The sequence below is a fragment of the Convolutriloba macropyga genome, chromosome 12 (assembly GCF_964194025.1).
Source record: "Convolutriloba macropyga chromosome 12, txConMacr16.3, whole genome shotgun sequence".
NCBI classification, from domain to species: Eukaryota; Metazoa; Xenacoelomorpha; order Acoela; family Convolutidae; genus Convolutriloba; species Convolutriloba macropyga.
The window spans coordinates 189,997-204,031 of record NC_134479.1 but is presented as its reverse complement, the minus strand read 5'-3'; the positions used below and the strand labels follow the sequence as shown (position 1 = coordinate 204,031).

General features: G+C 38.4%; 1 protein-coding gene across 2 annotated transcripts in view; it reads left to right on the top strand.

Annotated features, from left to right (window-relative positions):
• Nucleotides 1-14,035, top strand: part of LOC142351238 (116 kDa U5 small nuclear ribonucleoprotein component-like) — a 664,445-nt gene that overhangs the window by 614,789 nt on the left and 35,621 nt on the right. For both annotated transcript variants that reach the window (XM_075403381.1, XM_075403380.1), the window contains exons 12-13: nucleotides 486-701; nucleotides 9,612-9,783. In XM_075403381.1, the coding sequence (XP_075259496.1) occupies nucleotides 486-701; nucleotides 9,612-9,783 (388 nt within the window). The remainder of the gene's footprint in view (nucleotides 1-485; nucleotides 702-9,611; nucleotides 9,784-14,035) is intronic.

Below are 14,035 nucleotides of genomic sequence, written 5' to 3'. Positions count from 1 at the left end.
TCTAGGCTAGTTTTACTCTTCTGTCATTCTGCTCAAAGTCCTTTGAAACAGCAGCTGCTCAGCAAAGAAATTCAAAATGAAGAGAGTCAGTATAAAAAAATCAAAGTCAGAAATTGAAACGGGATAAACCCATAAATCCCAATTTTAGATACCCGGTACTTTGTTCTCATAGGTTTTAGTTACTATCTATAATGCTTATTGGTATTGATGCTAGACCCTGTAGCCTCTCACTGAGAGACAGGAGTATGCTCAATTACGAAATGACATCAAAATAAATCGCACTTAAAAATGTTTTTATACAAAAATCAATTTTTGTTGATATTTTTTTTTCTTTCAATCCCAATAGAGTTATGGGAATCAACGGCGGCTATTTTCCGGCAATCTGCCGGGTATGTTTGGTGTTGCACATGATACAACTTGACGTTTTTTCGCGTGCTTATTAGAGTTGTTTCTTGTATGAACCTGTGTGTGTGTGTGTTGATTAGGACAGTGTGGTGCAGGGTTTTCAGTGGGGAACTAGGGAGGGTCCTCTATGTGATGAGCCTATTCGGAATGTCAAGATGAAGATATTGGACGCGAGCATCAGTGAAGACCCGATTCAGAGGGGAGGGGGACAGGTCATTCCCACCTCACGCAGAGTCGCATACAGTGCATTCCTCATGGCCACTCCCAGACTGATGGAGCCATACTATTTTGTAGAGGTACTTCCTAACAATTCACTTCTCACTTTCTTATCAAGCACTGCTCACGAGAAAGCTGATCGGTGAAGCTAGATAATTAACTACGTTGACCTCACGAGTTAGAGCTTTGAACTCTAAACATAATTTCAAACCCGCTTTTGAGTGGCTTCCTTTTGGAGCAATCTAACAAAATACCTGACAATAGACAGTTTGGTTCTGTTGAATCATATTTTTATGTTTAGAAGCATAGACAAACATCCTCGGTGTGATTTGTAGTTATAGCTGCGAAGCTGTAAGCTGAGCAGAGCCATATTGCGGTGCTCATGGTTTTTTTACATTTCAAAGAATTTGAATTGTATTGGGGCGCTGTCTTTTTTTAAGATCTGTTCAAACATTTACATGATTTTTGAAGTCAAATTGGAGTTGTGATTTTGGTCACGCTGAAACAGGAAGTGGAGCGAAAAAGCGAGTGGTTTTGCGGCGTGAAATTTTTTCGCTCTCATTTTAAAGTAGAGCGAGAAAACGGTGTTTGAACAAAAATCGCTAGTGGTTTTTTGTTCAGAACATCCGGCAATTTCACTTTGATTTTTACTGTTTTTTTTCAATGTTTTTGGATTGGATTTTTTTTCTAAATGGTTTTCCCAATCCATTAATAGTCCGTTCTAGGTCTGGTTTTCTGTTTAGTCAATGAAAATTCTTTGAATTGTACGTCAGGACTTGTCCTGCTATGTTTTTTTTTGTTTCGTCGTCTGACACTCTTTTTTCGTTATACTTTTGTTCACACCTCAAAGCTGAAAAGTCAAATTCTCTGAATGACTTCTTCCTCTCACTAACTGCTTTTGAGCGCATGATGTCATTTCTCAATCTCTCTAGCAAAAGTTTTTTGCGTGATTAGATTTTATCATAAGTGACTTTTATCAAATTTATCACTTTTGCACTTCGAAATTTAAGTTTATATTGAATTAGTTTAAGGTCAAAGGAACTCATATGTGTAATAAAGGTCCCTAATGAAAAGGCTCCTGTGCAATGAATTTTAAGAAGCTTTTTTAATCTATCGTTGAATTTTTTACAGCGTTTTGAGCGGCGTCGATAACTTTCGATACGGCACGCAAGTCCATTCTTTTGCAGCTATTCCGGCAATCTGCCGGCTATGTCTTTAATAACCACCGTCGGCCTCTGAACAGCTATTATTTACGTGCTCTCCTTTTTTAAATTTGCTTTACTTTTTGATCGCTGTTTTTCGGTATACACAACGATTTTCACGTTTGACTTCTGACTTACTTCACTCAATGTCTCAACTTTATGGATATTAAAATGTTTCACGCATTGAATTACGCAATGTGGTGGATACTGCCGAAAGCGTGAGGCAAAAATCAAAAAAAGAGACGGGATAAACCGATAAAGCCCGGTCACTAAGTCATTGAGAATTAGGTTATCGAAGTTCATTAGAGTGTTTGCTAGCTGACATTGGTATCAAGCTTATTAGCTTTCAATTTCGGAGCGGAATTAACTATAGTTTTAGAATCCAACAAACTGCACGCCAAATTTGAACACTTTTTGACACTGAAAAAAGAGAAAAAATTAGCGAATTTTTTTTTGAACCCTGATGCGCATCAAGCGCGTCAGCGGCGGCTATTTCCCGGCAATGTACCAGTTATGTTTGTTCTTATATTTCTTTTTTCTAATTTTTCCTTTGTGTTTTTCTCTTTTAGTCTCATTACGGACAGCGCTTAGAGGCTCTCAGATGCGTCTCATTCTCATCAATTTTTTGCATATTAAACATTTCTCACTTGCTTTCAAAAAATAATCTTTTTTAGATTCTGCTCTTTGTTCTCTTACATAATCTCCTTAACCATAGTTCTCTTTTGCTTTTTTTAGTTGAAGATTTGAGTTTTTTTCTTTAAAAAAGTATCGAAGCTGCAGGTTTGAACTTGTTCACTTGTTTTCAAAATTTATTCGAGATTTTTGGATTATAACCGTTTTTGTATTTATTTTTCATTGTCCTGTTGATTACTCTAATTGGGTCGCTTTTTTTAAGATCTGTTCACGCATTTTCATAATTTTTAAAGCCAAATTGTAGTGGTGATTTTGGTCACGCCGAAACGTGAAGTGGAGCGAAAAAGCGAGTGCTTTTGCGGCGTAAAATTTTTTTGATCTAATTTTAAAGTTGAGGGAGAAAACAGTGTTTGAACAAAAATGCGCTTTCTCCTTTTGTTTACAAGCAGCAATGACGTTGATTTTTTGTTTTTTTTAAAAAATTTTATATGATTTTTTTGAATTGGTTTTTTCATTTCTCTCATAGTTTATTTTAGGTCTAGTTTTTTGTTTAGTCAATAAAAATTCTTTGAATTGTACCTCAAGACTTGTACTGCTATGTTTTTTAATTCGCTTTACCTTTTAATCACGTTTTTCGTCATCACATCCACATTCGACTTCTGACTTATTTCACTCACTGTTTTATTTGAATGGATTTTTATTTCTTTCAAGCGTTGAATTACTTAATTTAGTGAATACGGTCAATGTCAAAAGAGCAAAATAAAAACGGGATAAACCGATAAAGCCCGGTCATTTAGTCTTTTTGAATTCGGTTATCAAAGTTCATTAGAGCGATTGCTAGCTGATATAGGCAGTAATCTTAATATTGTTCAGTTTCGAAGCTGAGGTAAGTATAGGTTTAGAATCTAACTGAAACTGCACACTGAATTAAAACAATTTTTGAAACTAAGGAAGAATTTTGTCAATTTCTATCTCTTTTTTCTTTTCTGTTTCAACCCCGATGTGCGTCTAGCGCGTCCACGGTGGATAATTTCTGGCAATCTGCCGGCTATGTTTTGTATTGGCGCGGATTTTAGGAATTGCAAATCATGATGTTGTTTTTTCAACTCTTAAACGATTTTGTCACAAATATATTTGTCCTATGGTAGGTGCTACCAGGAGGGGACATTCCGTGAAATGAATTTTTACGGTGATTTCGACCCCTCAGGATGATATATTGACCCCGAAATGACCTTAACAAATTTTGACATTTAGAAAAAACCTGTTTTTAATTTAGTTCTGCGGGGAGTGTCTGAATGATGTGGAACCTTTATTGTTGACGTAATGGATGCGTTTGGATCACATCGGTGGTGTAGAAAGGCATTTAAATTTGTAGTTACAATTGACCCCAAGTCTAATTGACCCAAGTGTTTGAGTGGATGTGGCGTGATTTAAGTTGTTGTTGTTGTAGCTGTCGCACAGAGCTGCAGTTCGCAGGTAATTTTGGCAGGATACAGGCGCTTATTGCCATCATTAACTGGTACACTCTAGTTGCATATGTATCACAATAATAGATATAATAATAGTAGTGTGTGACTGCCTATCCACAACTTGGTTTCGGTGAGGCGACCTTTCTGCATTTACGCCATTGTGAATGACATGCGGTCCCCGGGTTAGGGTGATCAGGAGCGGCATTGTCAACATCGGCATCAGTCGAAAGGGGCAAGGAAGGCGGATTATTCTGTGCAGTGTGGTTGTGGAGCAACCATTAATTCCACGCATTCGGCCACCTCTACTGGTCTCTCCCACAAGTCAGTCACTTTCAGGTCCGTGGTGTTCTTACTGCAGTTGAAAATGTGGTTTACGTCGTGTGGGGCTACATCACATTTGGGACAGTGATTATCAACATCGTCACAGATCCTACTTAAGTTAGAGTTGAGCTGGGGACAATATCCAATTCTCAGTTATGCTAATCGGATACGTGCAATTCGTGGCAGCGTTTGTTCTTCTATTATCTTTCGTGGAGGTGTACATAGTTGCTTGCTGTCTTTGTTCAACTTTGTATGGAATGTGTCAGTGGATAATTTTGAGCGCATTTTTGTAACCGTTGCGATTTAATGGTTCTTTGTTTGTGTTGTTTCACGCGTTATCTATAAGCATCATTAAGTGTCGGTCTCATGGTACGAAAACTGTTTGATGATGTTGTTTTATGATCCACACGATTGCTCTGATAACTGCCGGCTAAAAATTGCTCTGCTGACCTTTCTATGAGCTTCAACCGGCAGCATTTCACCCTGATTGTGTGAGTCATTAATGTCAGATTTTTTTACACCGCCAGTTTGCGAAGAGCAATGTTTTGTCGCGTTTGCAGGTCGTTCCAGTTTGTGTTGCTTATCGTGGAAGCCGAAGTGGGAGCACCGTAGTCCAGGACGCTCCGACCGAAAGCCTTGTAAGTCACAAGTTGTCTGTTTTATGCAGCCCCAGTCGCTACCACCAATTTTGTCAGTACGTTATTGCGTTTTTGTAATTTCTCTTTCGTGCTTCTTTCATGGTCTCCAAGTAAGTTTTGCATACTATGGAAGGTAACACCATGTTTTTTGACTTTGGACTTTACTGGTTTTGGTGAATCGTTGATAGTGAGGTGTGGGTTGTATTTGGCCTCCTGGCTCCAGGTTGTGAGCACAATTGCACTTGATTTTTCAGCTAATAATATAAGTCTTCTTGATTTTAGCCAGTCGTGTAAAGTATTTAGGTATGGAGTGATCATGTCACGTAATTTTTAAACCTGTGGGTGAGATGTAGTTAAAGTTATAGCTATAGTTATAGCTAGAGACGTGATGTATATATCTTTTGGGTGTAGAGGCAGCTTGCTCATGCAGATGCTGAAATGCATTCGGCGATAATACTCCACCTTGGGGGACAACTTGTTTGACTTGTCTCCACTTTGACTTTTATTGTTATCTTCTACGTACGAAAACTTGCCTTGTAAGTATGAAGCAGCCCATCTCTTAGGGCTATTTGGTGGTGGTGCATCGAGCATGTCTCTTAGTTGTTGGTTGTGATCAACAGTGTCGAAAGCAGCGGTGAGGGGTAAGGCTACTAGTAGAGTACGGTTGCAGGGTTTCGTTTAAGGCCTTTTTTAAAGCTTTTAGATTTGTCTATGGATTTTCCCCCGGCTTGTGTAAGGGTATAACCCGGCCAACTTTCCAGATGTTTGGGATTTTTGCACTGTTTACAGAAAGGTTTATAGTGTCTGTGAGGTATCTATGTGGTTTTAGGCCTAGATGGTGTAAGGGGATTGGCGCTATTATATCTGGACCCAGCGACTTACTTTCCTTTGTGTCGCTTATAGCTTCTTTCACTGTGTTACACGTTCTGAGCTCTATTTCGAGTTTCCTTATTGTTCTAAGTATAGTTTTTCCTGTTTTTAATTTTTCTTGGGGTGTGGAATATATTGTTGGTTAAACTTTTTGGCGCATTTCATTGGATCATAGTAGGGATTTGTTTTCCTAGCGTCAAAATGTATGGCTCTCTTTACAGTTGGTTTAGCGTTACTTGACGTTACTGTGCTCCAGAGGTTAGAGCAGTCACCTATGTGAGTAAGTGTGTTAAAAATCGGTCCACTTTTTGCGCTGTTGTCTTTGAACACGTTTGTTTCATGAATTAGTTGCGTTATTTTGGGGTCCCCTGGATGTTTTCTTTGTATTTCATCTCTTGTCAGAAAGCTTCACTGCGTGGCTGGGAAAATTGGCAATCACAGTTTTAATTCTTTCTTGTCGGATATGAGTACTAGCCGTTGCTTTCTTATGGCTTTCTTTGAGGTCTTTTCCGCGTGGTAGACATTTGTTGGCTTTTTTGTTTCTTCAGTTTTAGTTCAATGTCTTTAAAATTTGCTAAGTCAGCTGTGCGGAAGTTGATGAAAATTCGTTGTGGTGTTGTGTGTGTGATGTCACAGGTGACGGATAGAAATGGTTGGAGCCTAATGCGTACTGTGCGCCAGTCGATGTTGATTCCTATGCTTGAGCTGTCGAGACTGATATCCGGTGGGCTTTTACCATAATCAGTTACTATTGTGCTGGCTTTTTCGTTGAGTACTACATGATTATAGATGTCTATTTCACCTTCAATTTTGTTTCCTCTTATGTCTTCCGGTAGTATCGAGTTCCATAGAGGGCTATGAGCATTGAAATTACAGACATTAAAAAAGTCAGTAGTTTACTGATTGATGTCCTGTATCCTGCATCACAGCTAGACAAAGGTGGTATGTAGGTGATCACTAGTTTTATGTTATTACCACCTGCGATGAGGACTATGGCTTGCACTTCTTAGTGTTTGTCAGAAGACTTAATCTTAAGTTTTTGAAACAGAATTGTGTCCTTAATGATAGAGCTACTCCTCCACTTTCCTCTTTCTTTGGGCGTATTTGCTTGGATTATGCTGTAGCCAGGTTGGCTTTTGAGGGTGGATTGTTCCATGAGGTTTGTATCCTGGATGGCAGCTATTTAGATGTTATTTTTCTGCATCCAGTCTATGATTTGTAGTTTTTTAGGACCATTACAATTCAGTTGAAGAGTGTTGAGGTGTGTTGTAGGGAAAGTTTGCCTTGTATTTGCTTCTTTCATCCTGCACTATGAGCAGCGCTCAAAGTCGAACTTGTTTTTCCATTGCTCTATGGAGTGTAAGTTGATTCAGTTCAGGTGTACTCATCCGCCATGGATGCACCAGACGCCGTATTGATTACAGTTACTACGGTGACAAATATAACAAGACGCTGGGCCGGGGTTTGGTTTCAATGCCGCCGAGATTGATAATAAGCAGACCAAAAATGTGTTTCCGAGTCAAATGCATACTAGGGACCAGAGAGACTGGGCTTGCCTGATTCCGCCGTAAAAGCCCGTTTCTCGCAGTCTGTGTACAATATGTATGGATCCTGGGAGCGGTTGCCCGCTCGTATTACTGCCGCGTAGAGGCGTCCATTTTTGAAAAACCCATTACTTAAGATGTTTATTTTGACACCAAATTGTTTGTTTACCAAAAAAAATTACACCTTGCTATTTGACAGTTGAGGTCTTAAAATGGTTGTTTTTTAAGTTCATGTTTAATTGTGTTTGTTTAAGCAAACAACTGTAAAAAATATAGAGAGCAATCCACAAGCAGGAGAAAGAGAGAGAGAGAGAGAGAGAGAGAGAGAGAGAGGGAGAGGGAGAGGGAGAGGAGAGGAGGGGAGGGGAGGGAGGGAGGGAGGGCGGGAGGAATGGATGGATGGAGGGGAGGGAGGGAGGGAGAGTGTGAGAGAGAAAGAGAGCGCAGCAACTGATATTGTAAACAATTGTTTTCGAGAGTGACTTGACACAGAATTTAGTTGTTTCAGCAAACGAAATTATCAAAGAGACAAATCTTGTTAAACAAGCGTTAAAGAAGATGGCTCTGGGAATAAAATCTATAGACTGAATTGGAACTCAACTCCCTACATCAAGCTTAGAAATTTTACTTCATTCAATTGTTATGTCACATTTCAATTATTCCGCTATATTTATTGAGCACATTAGAAAACCTATGATGACTTCTCTAGTAAAGCAGCTAAACTGGGATCTTAAAATGGTGTTCTTCCGCTCACATTGCAAATCGGCACGGCTCTTAACAATTAAAAAACAGGTGATCGGGATTGAACAGAGAATTGATCAACTTTCTATTTTCTATCTCAGAAAATATATCAGGCGAGAAAAAATGCACTCAATACGACACTGATCATACCAACTGCAAAATACTCCATTAACGAACGTACTCAAAAAAGAAGTTTCCATGACCACAGATCAACTTCTTTTCTGGACAAGTTTTTTTTCCATGTTACGCCAGAGAAAATGGAATTCACTACCAAATTAACTCATAGATTTCAAATCTAGCAACAGTGTGTTAAAAATAAAGCACTACAAAGATCAAATTCGTGATAGCTTGAATAATTTTGAATGTTTTTCGTGGAGTGAGTTCCGATTACTTTAATCTTTGAAACCTCACTGTGTAATTTTGCAACAACTTTTTATTTAACGTAATTTTGTTGTGATTAATAGCCGCCCTCATCTTCTCAGCCGGCTATTATAGCGCTCCTATTTTTTTACTTCGTCGAACAAAAAAATGTTTCGCTTTACCTCATTTTGCCTCTTTTTCAACATTTTGTGTGAAATCTTTTTGACTTCTAGGCTAGTTTCTGTCTTATCTCATTCTGCTAAAAGTGATTTTGAACATCAGTTGAACATCATCAAAGCAATTCAAAATGAACAGAGTCAGTATAAAAATTGAAGTCAGAAATAGAAACGGGATAAACCCATAAAGCCCAATTTTAGATGCCCGCTATTTGAACGTCGTTCCTATAAGTATTAGCTACCTCTCTCTAATGCTTATTGGTATTGATAGTAGCCCCTGTAGCCTCTCTCTAAGAAACAGAAGTATGTTCAACTACGAAATGCCATCAAAATAAATATGACTTAAAAAATGTTTTTGTACAAAATTTTATTTTTCAATATCTTTTCTTTCAATCCCAATCATGCTTATTGGAATCAACGGTGGCTATTTTTCGGCAATCTGCCGGGTATGTTTTATACTTTTAATTGTACACTTTAGCATTGATAGCGTCCCGCTCCAACAATTACAGTGCTAAACAATAAAGTGTCTTCTTCAGTTGTCGAGTGGAAATAGTCATATAGAGATTGTTATTGAATTGCCGGATCGGGGCAACTTAAAAGAAGTACTGACTTTCCTGTTCATAAACTTCGGTAAAGGGTATTTTGACGATCTTCTGGGCAACAGAAATCGCCTCGCTGGGTAACCTAGGTAAAATTCAGAAGACATCAGTATTGATAAACCATTCATACTGTGGTCTAACTTCTGTTTTGAACATTAACTTGTTAGGAGCCGCTGGCGTTATTTAATGCGATAAGGTCTTGAAGTTTTGACCCTTAAGAGCGGAAAATCTCTACGTCTCCCCGCCCTACTCCTACCAACCTTTCCCCCTTCCTAACCTAACTAACTGTAACCTCCGCTCCGCCGCTACTCCCTCAACCCCAACTACACAATTACTACTCCCTCCCCTAGCCCACACCCTACTAAACCCCCTCACCTTCGCCAGACTTCATACATTGGTCTTGGGTTAGCGTGTTTATGTGTGTCTGTGTGTTGAAGGTGTTGGCCCCAGCTGATTGTGTGTCTTCAGTGTACACAGTATTGGCCAAGAGGAGAGGTCACGTGACACATGATGCACCAGTGCCTGGATCTCCCCAGTACACCATCAAGGCATTCCTCCCTGCCATCGACTCATTCGGATTTGAGACAGACCTCCGCACACACACCCAGGGTACCATTACTATTATTACTACTGCCCACAACTGCTATCATTTGGCATAATCCAAGAGTTATACATCACAAAACAACACATTGTCTCTTTTCACCCTCGGTAGATGTTAGCAAATTATTATTTAGCAGTGTGATTGATCTATAAACAAATTTTTTACGACTGAAAAAACAGTTTTGAAGTAGGTTCTTGAATGACTGTTTTCTGTTTCTCTTAATTAGCTACGATGGCGAGCTACTGGCATTCTTTTGGTTTTTAATAGCCGCCCTCATCTTCTCAGCCGGCTATTATTGCGCTCGTATTTTTTTTTACTTCGTCAGACTTTTTTTTCGCTTTACCATTTTGCCGCTTTTTCGACATTTTGCGTGAAATCTTTTTGACTTCTCTAGGCTAGTTTCTCTCCTCTCTCATTCTGCTAAAAGTGAATTTGAACATCAGTTGCTCAGCAAAGCAATTCAAAATGAACAGAGTTGGTATAAAAAATTGAAGTCAGAAATAGAAACGGGATAAACCCATAAAGCCCAATTTTAGATGCCCGCTATTTGAACGTCGTTCCTATAAATCTTAGTTACCACCTCTAATGCTTATTGGTGTTGATAGTAGCCACTGTAGCCTCTCTCTAAGAAACAGAAGTATGTTCAACTACGAAATGCCATCAAAATAAATCGGACTTAAAAAATATTTTTGTACAAAAATCTTTTTTTTTCAATATATTCTATTCGTTCAATCCCAATCATGCTTATTGGAATCAACGGCGGCTATTTTCCGGCAATCTGCCGGGTATGTTTAGAATTCCAAGAATTTGAATTTGAATTTATTTAATTGCCGCCGTCCGTTAGTCTGTCAACTACTATTTCTAGGCGCTCTCCTTTTAAAATTCGCTTTACCTTTTGGCCACTTTTGTTTAGCATAAGTCACGATTTTTACGTTTGACTCGTGAGTCACCTCACTCACTATTTCAAATGAATGGATTTTTAATAGCCGCCGTCAGCCTCGCAGCAGCTGTTATTTAGGCGCTCTCCTTTTTTTACAATTCAAAAAATTTGGATTGTATTGGTGCGTTGTCCTTTTTTTTAGAAAAATGTTTAGTTTTTCGGCTTTTTCACGTCAGTGAGAAGTCAATTTAGGGTGATGACTTTTATCACACTGGAGAAGTAAAGGGAGCGAAAAGGCTAGCACGCTTGAAGCGGGATTTTTCCCCTCTTTTCAGTGCTTCTTCTCTTCAGTGCCAGTAATGATGAATGTTTAATTGCTCTTGAACGAAGTTCATAGCAATTATTGTAATTGTGTGCGTCTTTTTAATGCAAATTTTATGCTTGACTATTTTGCGCTTTTCTTCTAGAACATTCTTTGGCTTCTCGAGTGACTTTTTCAGCTTTCGTTCTTCATTTTTGACTGACCTTTATTGCTCCGAAGTAAAGCGTGTTGCTAATATAAAGTCGGTTGCAGAATAGCAGAGGTAAGTGAAATGTAGCGCAGTGGTTAGTGCGCGTGGCTGTGGATCGGGAGGTCAGTGGGTCGAATCACGGTGGGGTGGGGGGAGGATTTTTTGCACCCATAAAGAAAAATTGATCTAAGCTACAGCCCCTGAATGAAATTGCCTCGCCTGTCTTTCAAGAGCAATTCTTCCGACATTTGTCGGTTTATGTTCTAATTGCGTCTTTTTGCAATTGCTTGAATTCCTCAACAGGCAGCTAAAGTTTTTTATGACGTTGACACAATTTATTGTTCTAAATTATTAGGGCATATTTGATTTTTGCCTTTATTATTTTTCATTGCTCTCAAACGAAGTTTGTAGCATTTATATCAGTCCTGTTGGTCTTTTTATTCCATTAATATGATAAATATGTTCTAATTGCGTCTTTTTGCAATTGCTAGAGTTCCGTAACAGTCAGCTAATGCTTTTTATGACATTGACACAATTTGTTGTTCTAAAACATTAGGGCATATTTGATTTTTGCCTTTATTGTTTTTCATTGCTCTCAAACAAAGTTTGTAGCAATTATATTAGTCCTGTTGGTCTTTTTTGTTCCATTAATATAATAAATCTGTGTTATAATTGCGTCTTTTTTGTAATTGCTTGAATTCCTCAACAAGCAGCTAATGCTTTTTATGACATTGACACAATTAATTGTTTTAAAATATTAGGGAGTATTTGTATTTTGCATTGACTATTTTTCATTGCTCTCAAACAAATTTTGCGGCAATTATTTGAGTCGCGTTGATCTTTTTTGTGCATTTTTTTTGCTTGACCGATTTTCATCTTAACCATTTGACTTTCCGTCCTACAAAACAGGATAAACAGGTTGCGCGCAGTGGGCACCAAGTTCTCTTAGAAACTTTCAGTTCACTAATCCAAGTATGTGATTCACAAAAACTGTAAAAAAACTGTTTTGGAGACCTATTCTTATGGTGTGAAGGGCGGTTTTCAAAGGTTGACACCCAAACCCATAACAACCCTCCCCCACAACAACCCCCCCCGCCCCTCATTGCACCCTCCAATGCCCACCCCTGCAGATTGTTCATGTCGTAAGGGCCCCGTGCAGCCTAAAAGCCCCACTGTTGCGATCTCTCATTAACCTTTGGTGCACTTCCATAGCTCAACTCGCGCCACTTCAATTAAGCTAAAGCTAGCCTCACTAAATCGTGGCTAGCTACTGGCGAAGCCAACCGCGCGCCGGTCGTTTGAGAACAATTCGCCCAATGTTATGTTTATGTTTCTTTTTCCCTATCACTTGGTATCAACGATTACAGGTCTCATTAATTGATAATGAGGCAGAAAAAGATTTAATAGTTTCAGTTCTTGGCTAAGTTGTTTTTTTTTTACTCTGTTACTATTCATTCTCAAAAAATATTAAGTTTTTGAGTTTTGCGAGAATTTGGTGTATTTTTGTTATCATTTCATCTGATTAGTAACAGATATCACAAGTTGCTAAAAGGGACTATTGGAGAGGGTTGACTGCTGTTTTTATTCTTTTTATCTTAATTTCTTTGATGAGACTTTTTTCATCAGACTGCACTGAACGGTTTATATGACTTTTACATTATTTTGCCATAAATAGTTAGCGAGGTTTTGAGTTTCTCCCCTTTTCGTGATTCTTTTTGTTGTTTTGTCCCTTAGTGTCCTTAATGAGCACTTTATAGCCACCGTCAGCCACTCAATGGCTTTTATTCGGTTGCTCTCCGTTTTTGCAATCCAAAGTATCAAGATTGTATTGATGCTCTGTTTTTCGATGATCTGTTCATACTGTTTAACCTTTTTATTGTCAATGAGAAGTCAAATTAGAGTTGCGATTTTACTCACGTGGGAGTAGAAAAAAGAGCACAATGAATGCGAGCCTGGAGTGTGAACGTAGTGTTTAAACAAAGTTTTGGGTCTTAGAGATTCATTTTTGTTCACGTGCTGCATCTTGACTTCTGTTTCAGCGTTTTTCTTGAATGCTACTGAAGTGGTACACATGTGTTCTAATTGCACCTGTTTGCAATTTTTTGAGTCCCTGAAACGGCTAATGTTTTTCATTATTTTGAAACCATTTCTGTCATATAATTTTGATTACCCTTTAAAAATGCAGTGCAATTGTAATTTATCGTAGCATATTGTCGATTTTTGACTGCTTGTTTTCGATGATTTGGTGTTTTGGTATTTTTGTGTTCATTTTCACCTAATGGAGGTTCATTATATGTTTTTTGCATTTGCAATGAATTTAAATGATTTTTTAGGTCATTTTTTACAAATTTACTTTTTGCGCATTTTGCTGTCTCGCATTGATTTTGCCAAGAGTAGTATATATAAGTGGTATAGTCATAATACGGGGGGGGGACATTACATGTTTTAAGATAGGCAATAATCATGTATGCAAGGATAGATGGGACATTTGAGAAAATGATCCTCGCCCCGGTGGGATTCGAACCCGGATCTAGTGCATGGGAAGCCGATCTTGTACCACTGGGCCAAAATTGTATAAAATCTATGAGGTTATATTTGTACATATTCTGGACCCGTTATGTACGCTTATATTAAATTGGTTGTAGGTACATATGTAGTAAATTTTCGAGAGAGGTGGGTACATATGTAGTAAATATGTACTTTCCAGTAAACATGTATATATTCTGGCTTCCAACTACAGATTGGGGCATTTTGGAATTTCAAACTATGAAAAAATGTCCCCTTTTTTTATTAGCTTCCAAGTGCTTTGCGCGCGATGAGTACATATAAAGTATACTAAACCAACCAATCACATTCGAGCTACAATAG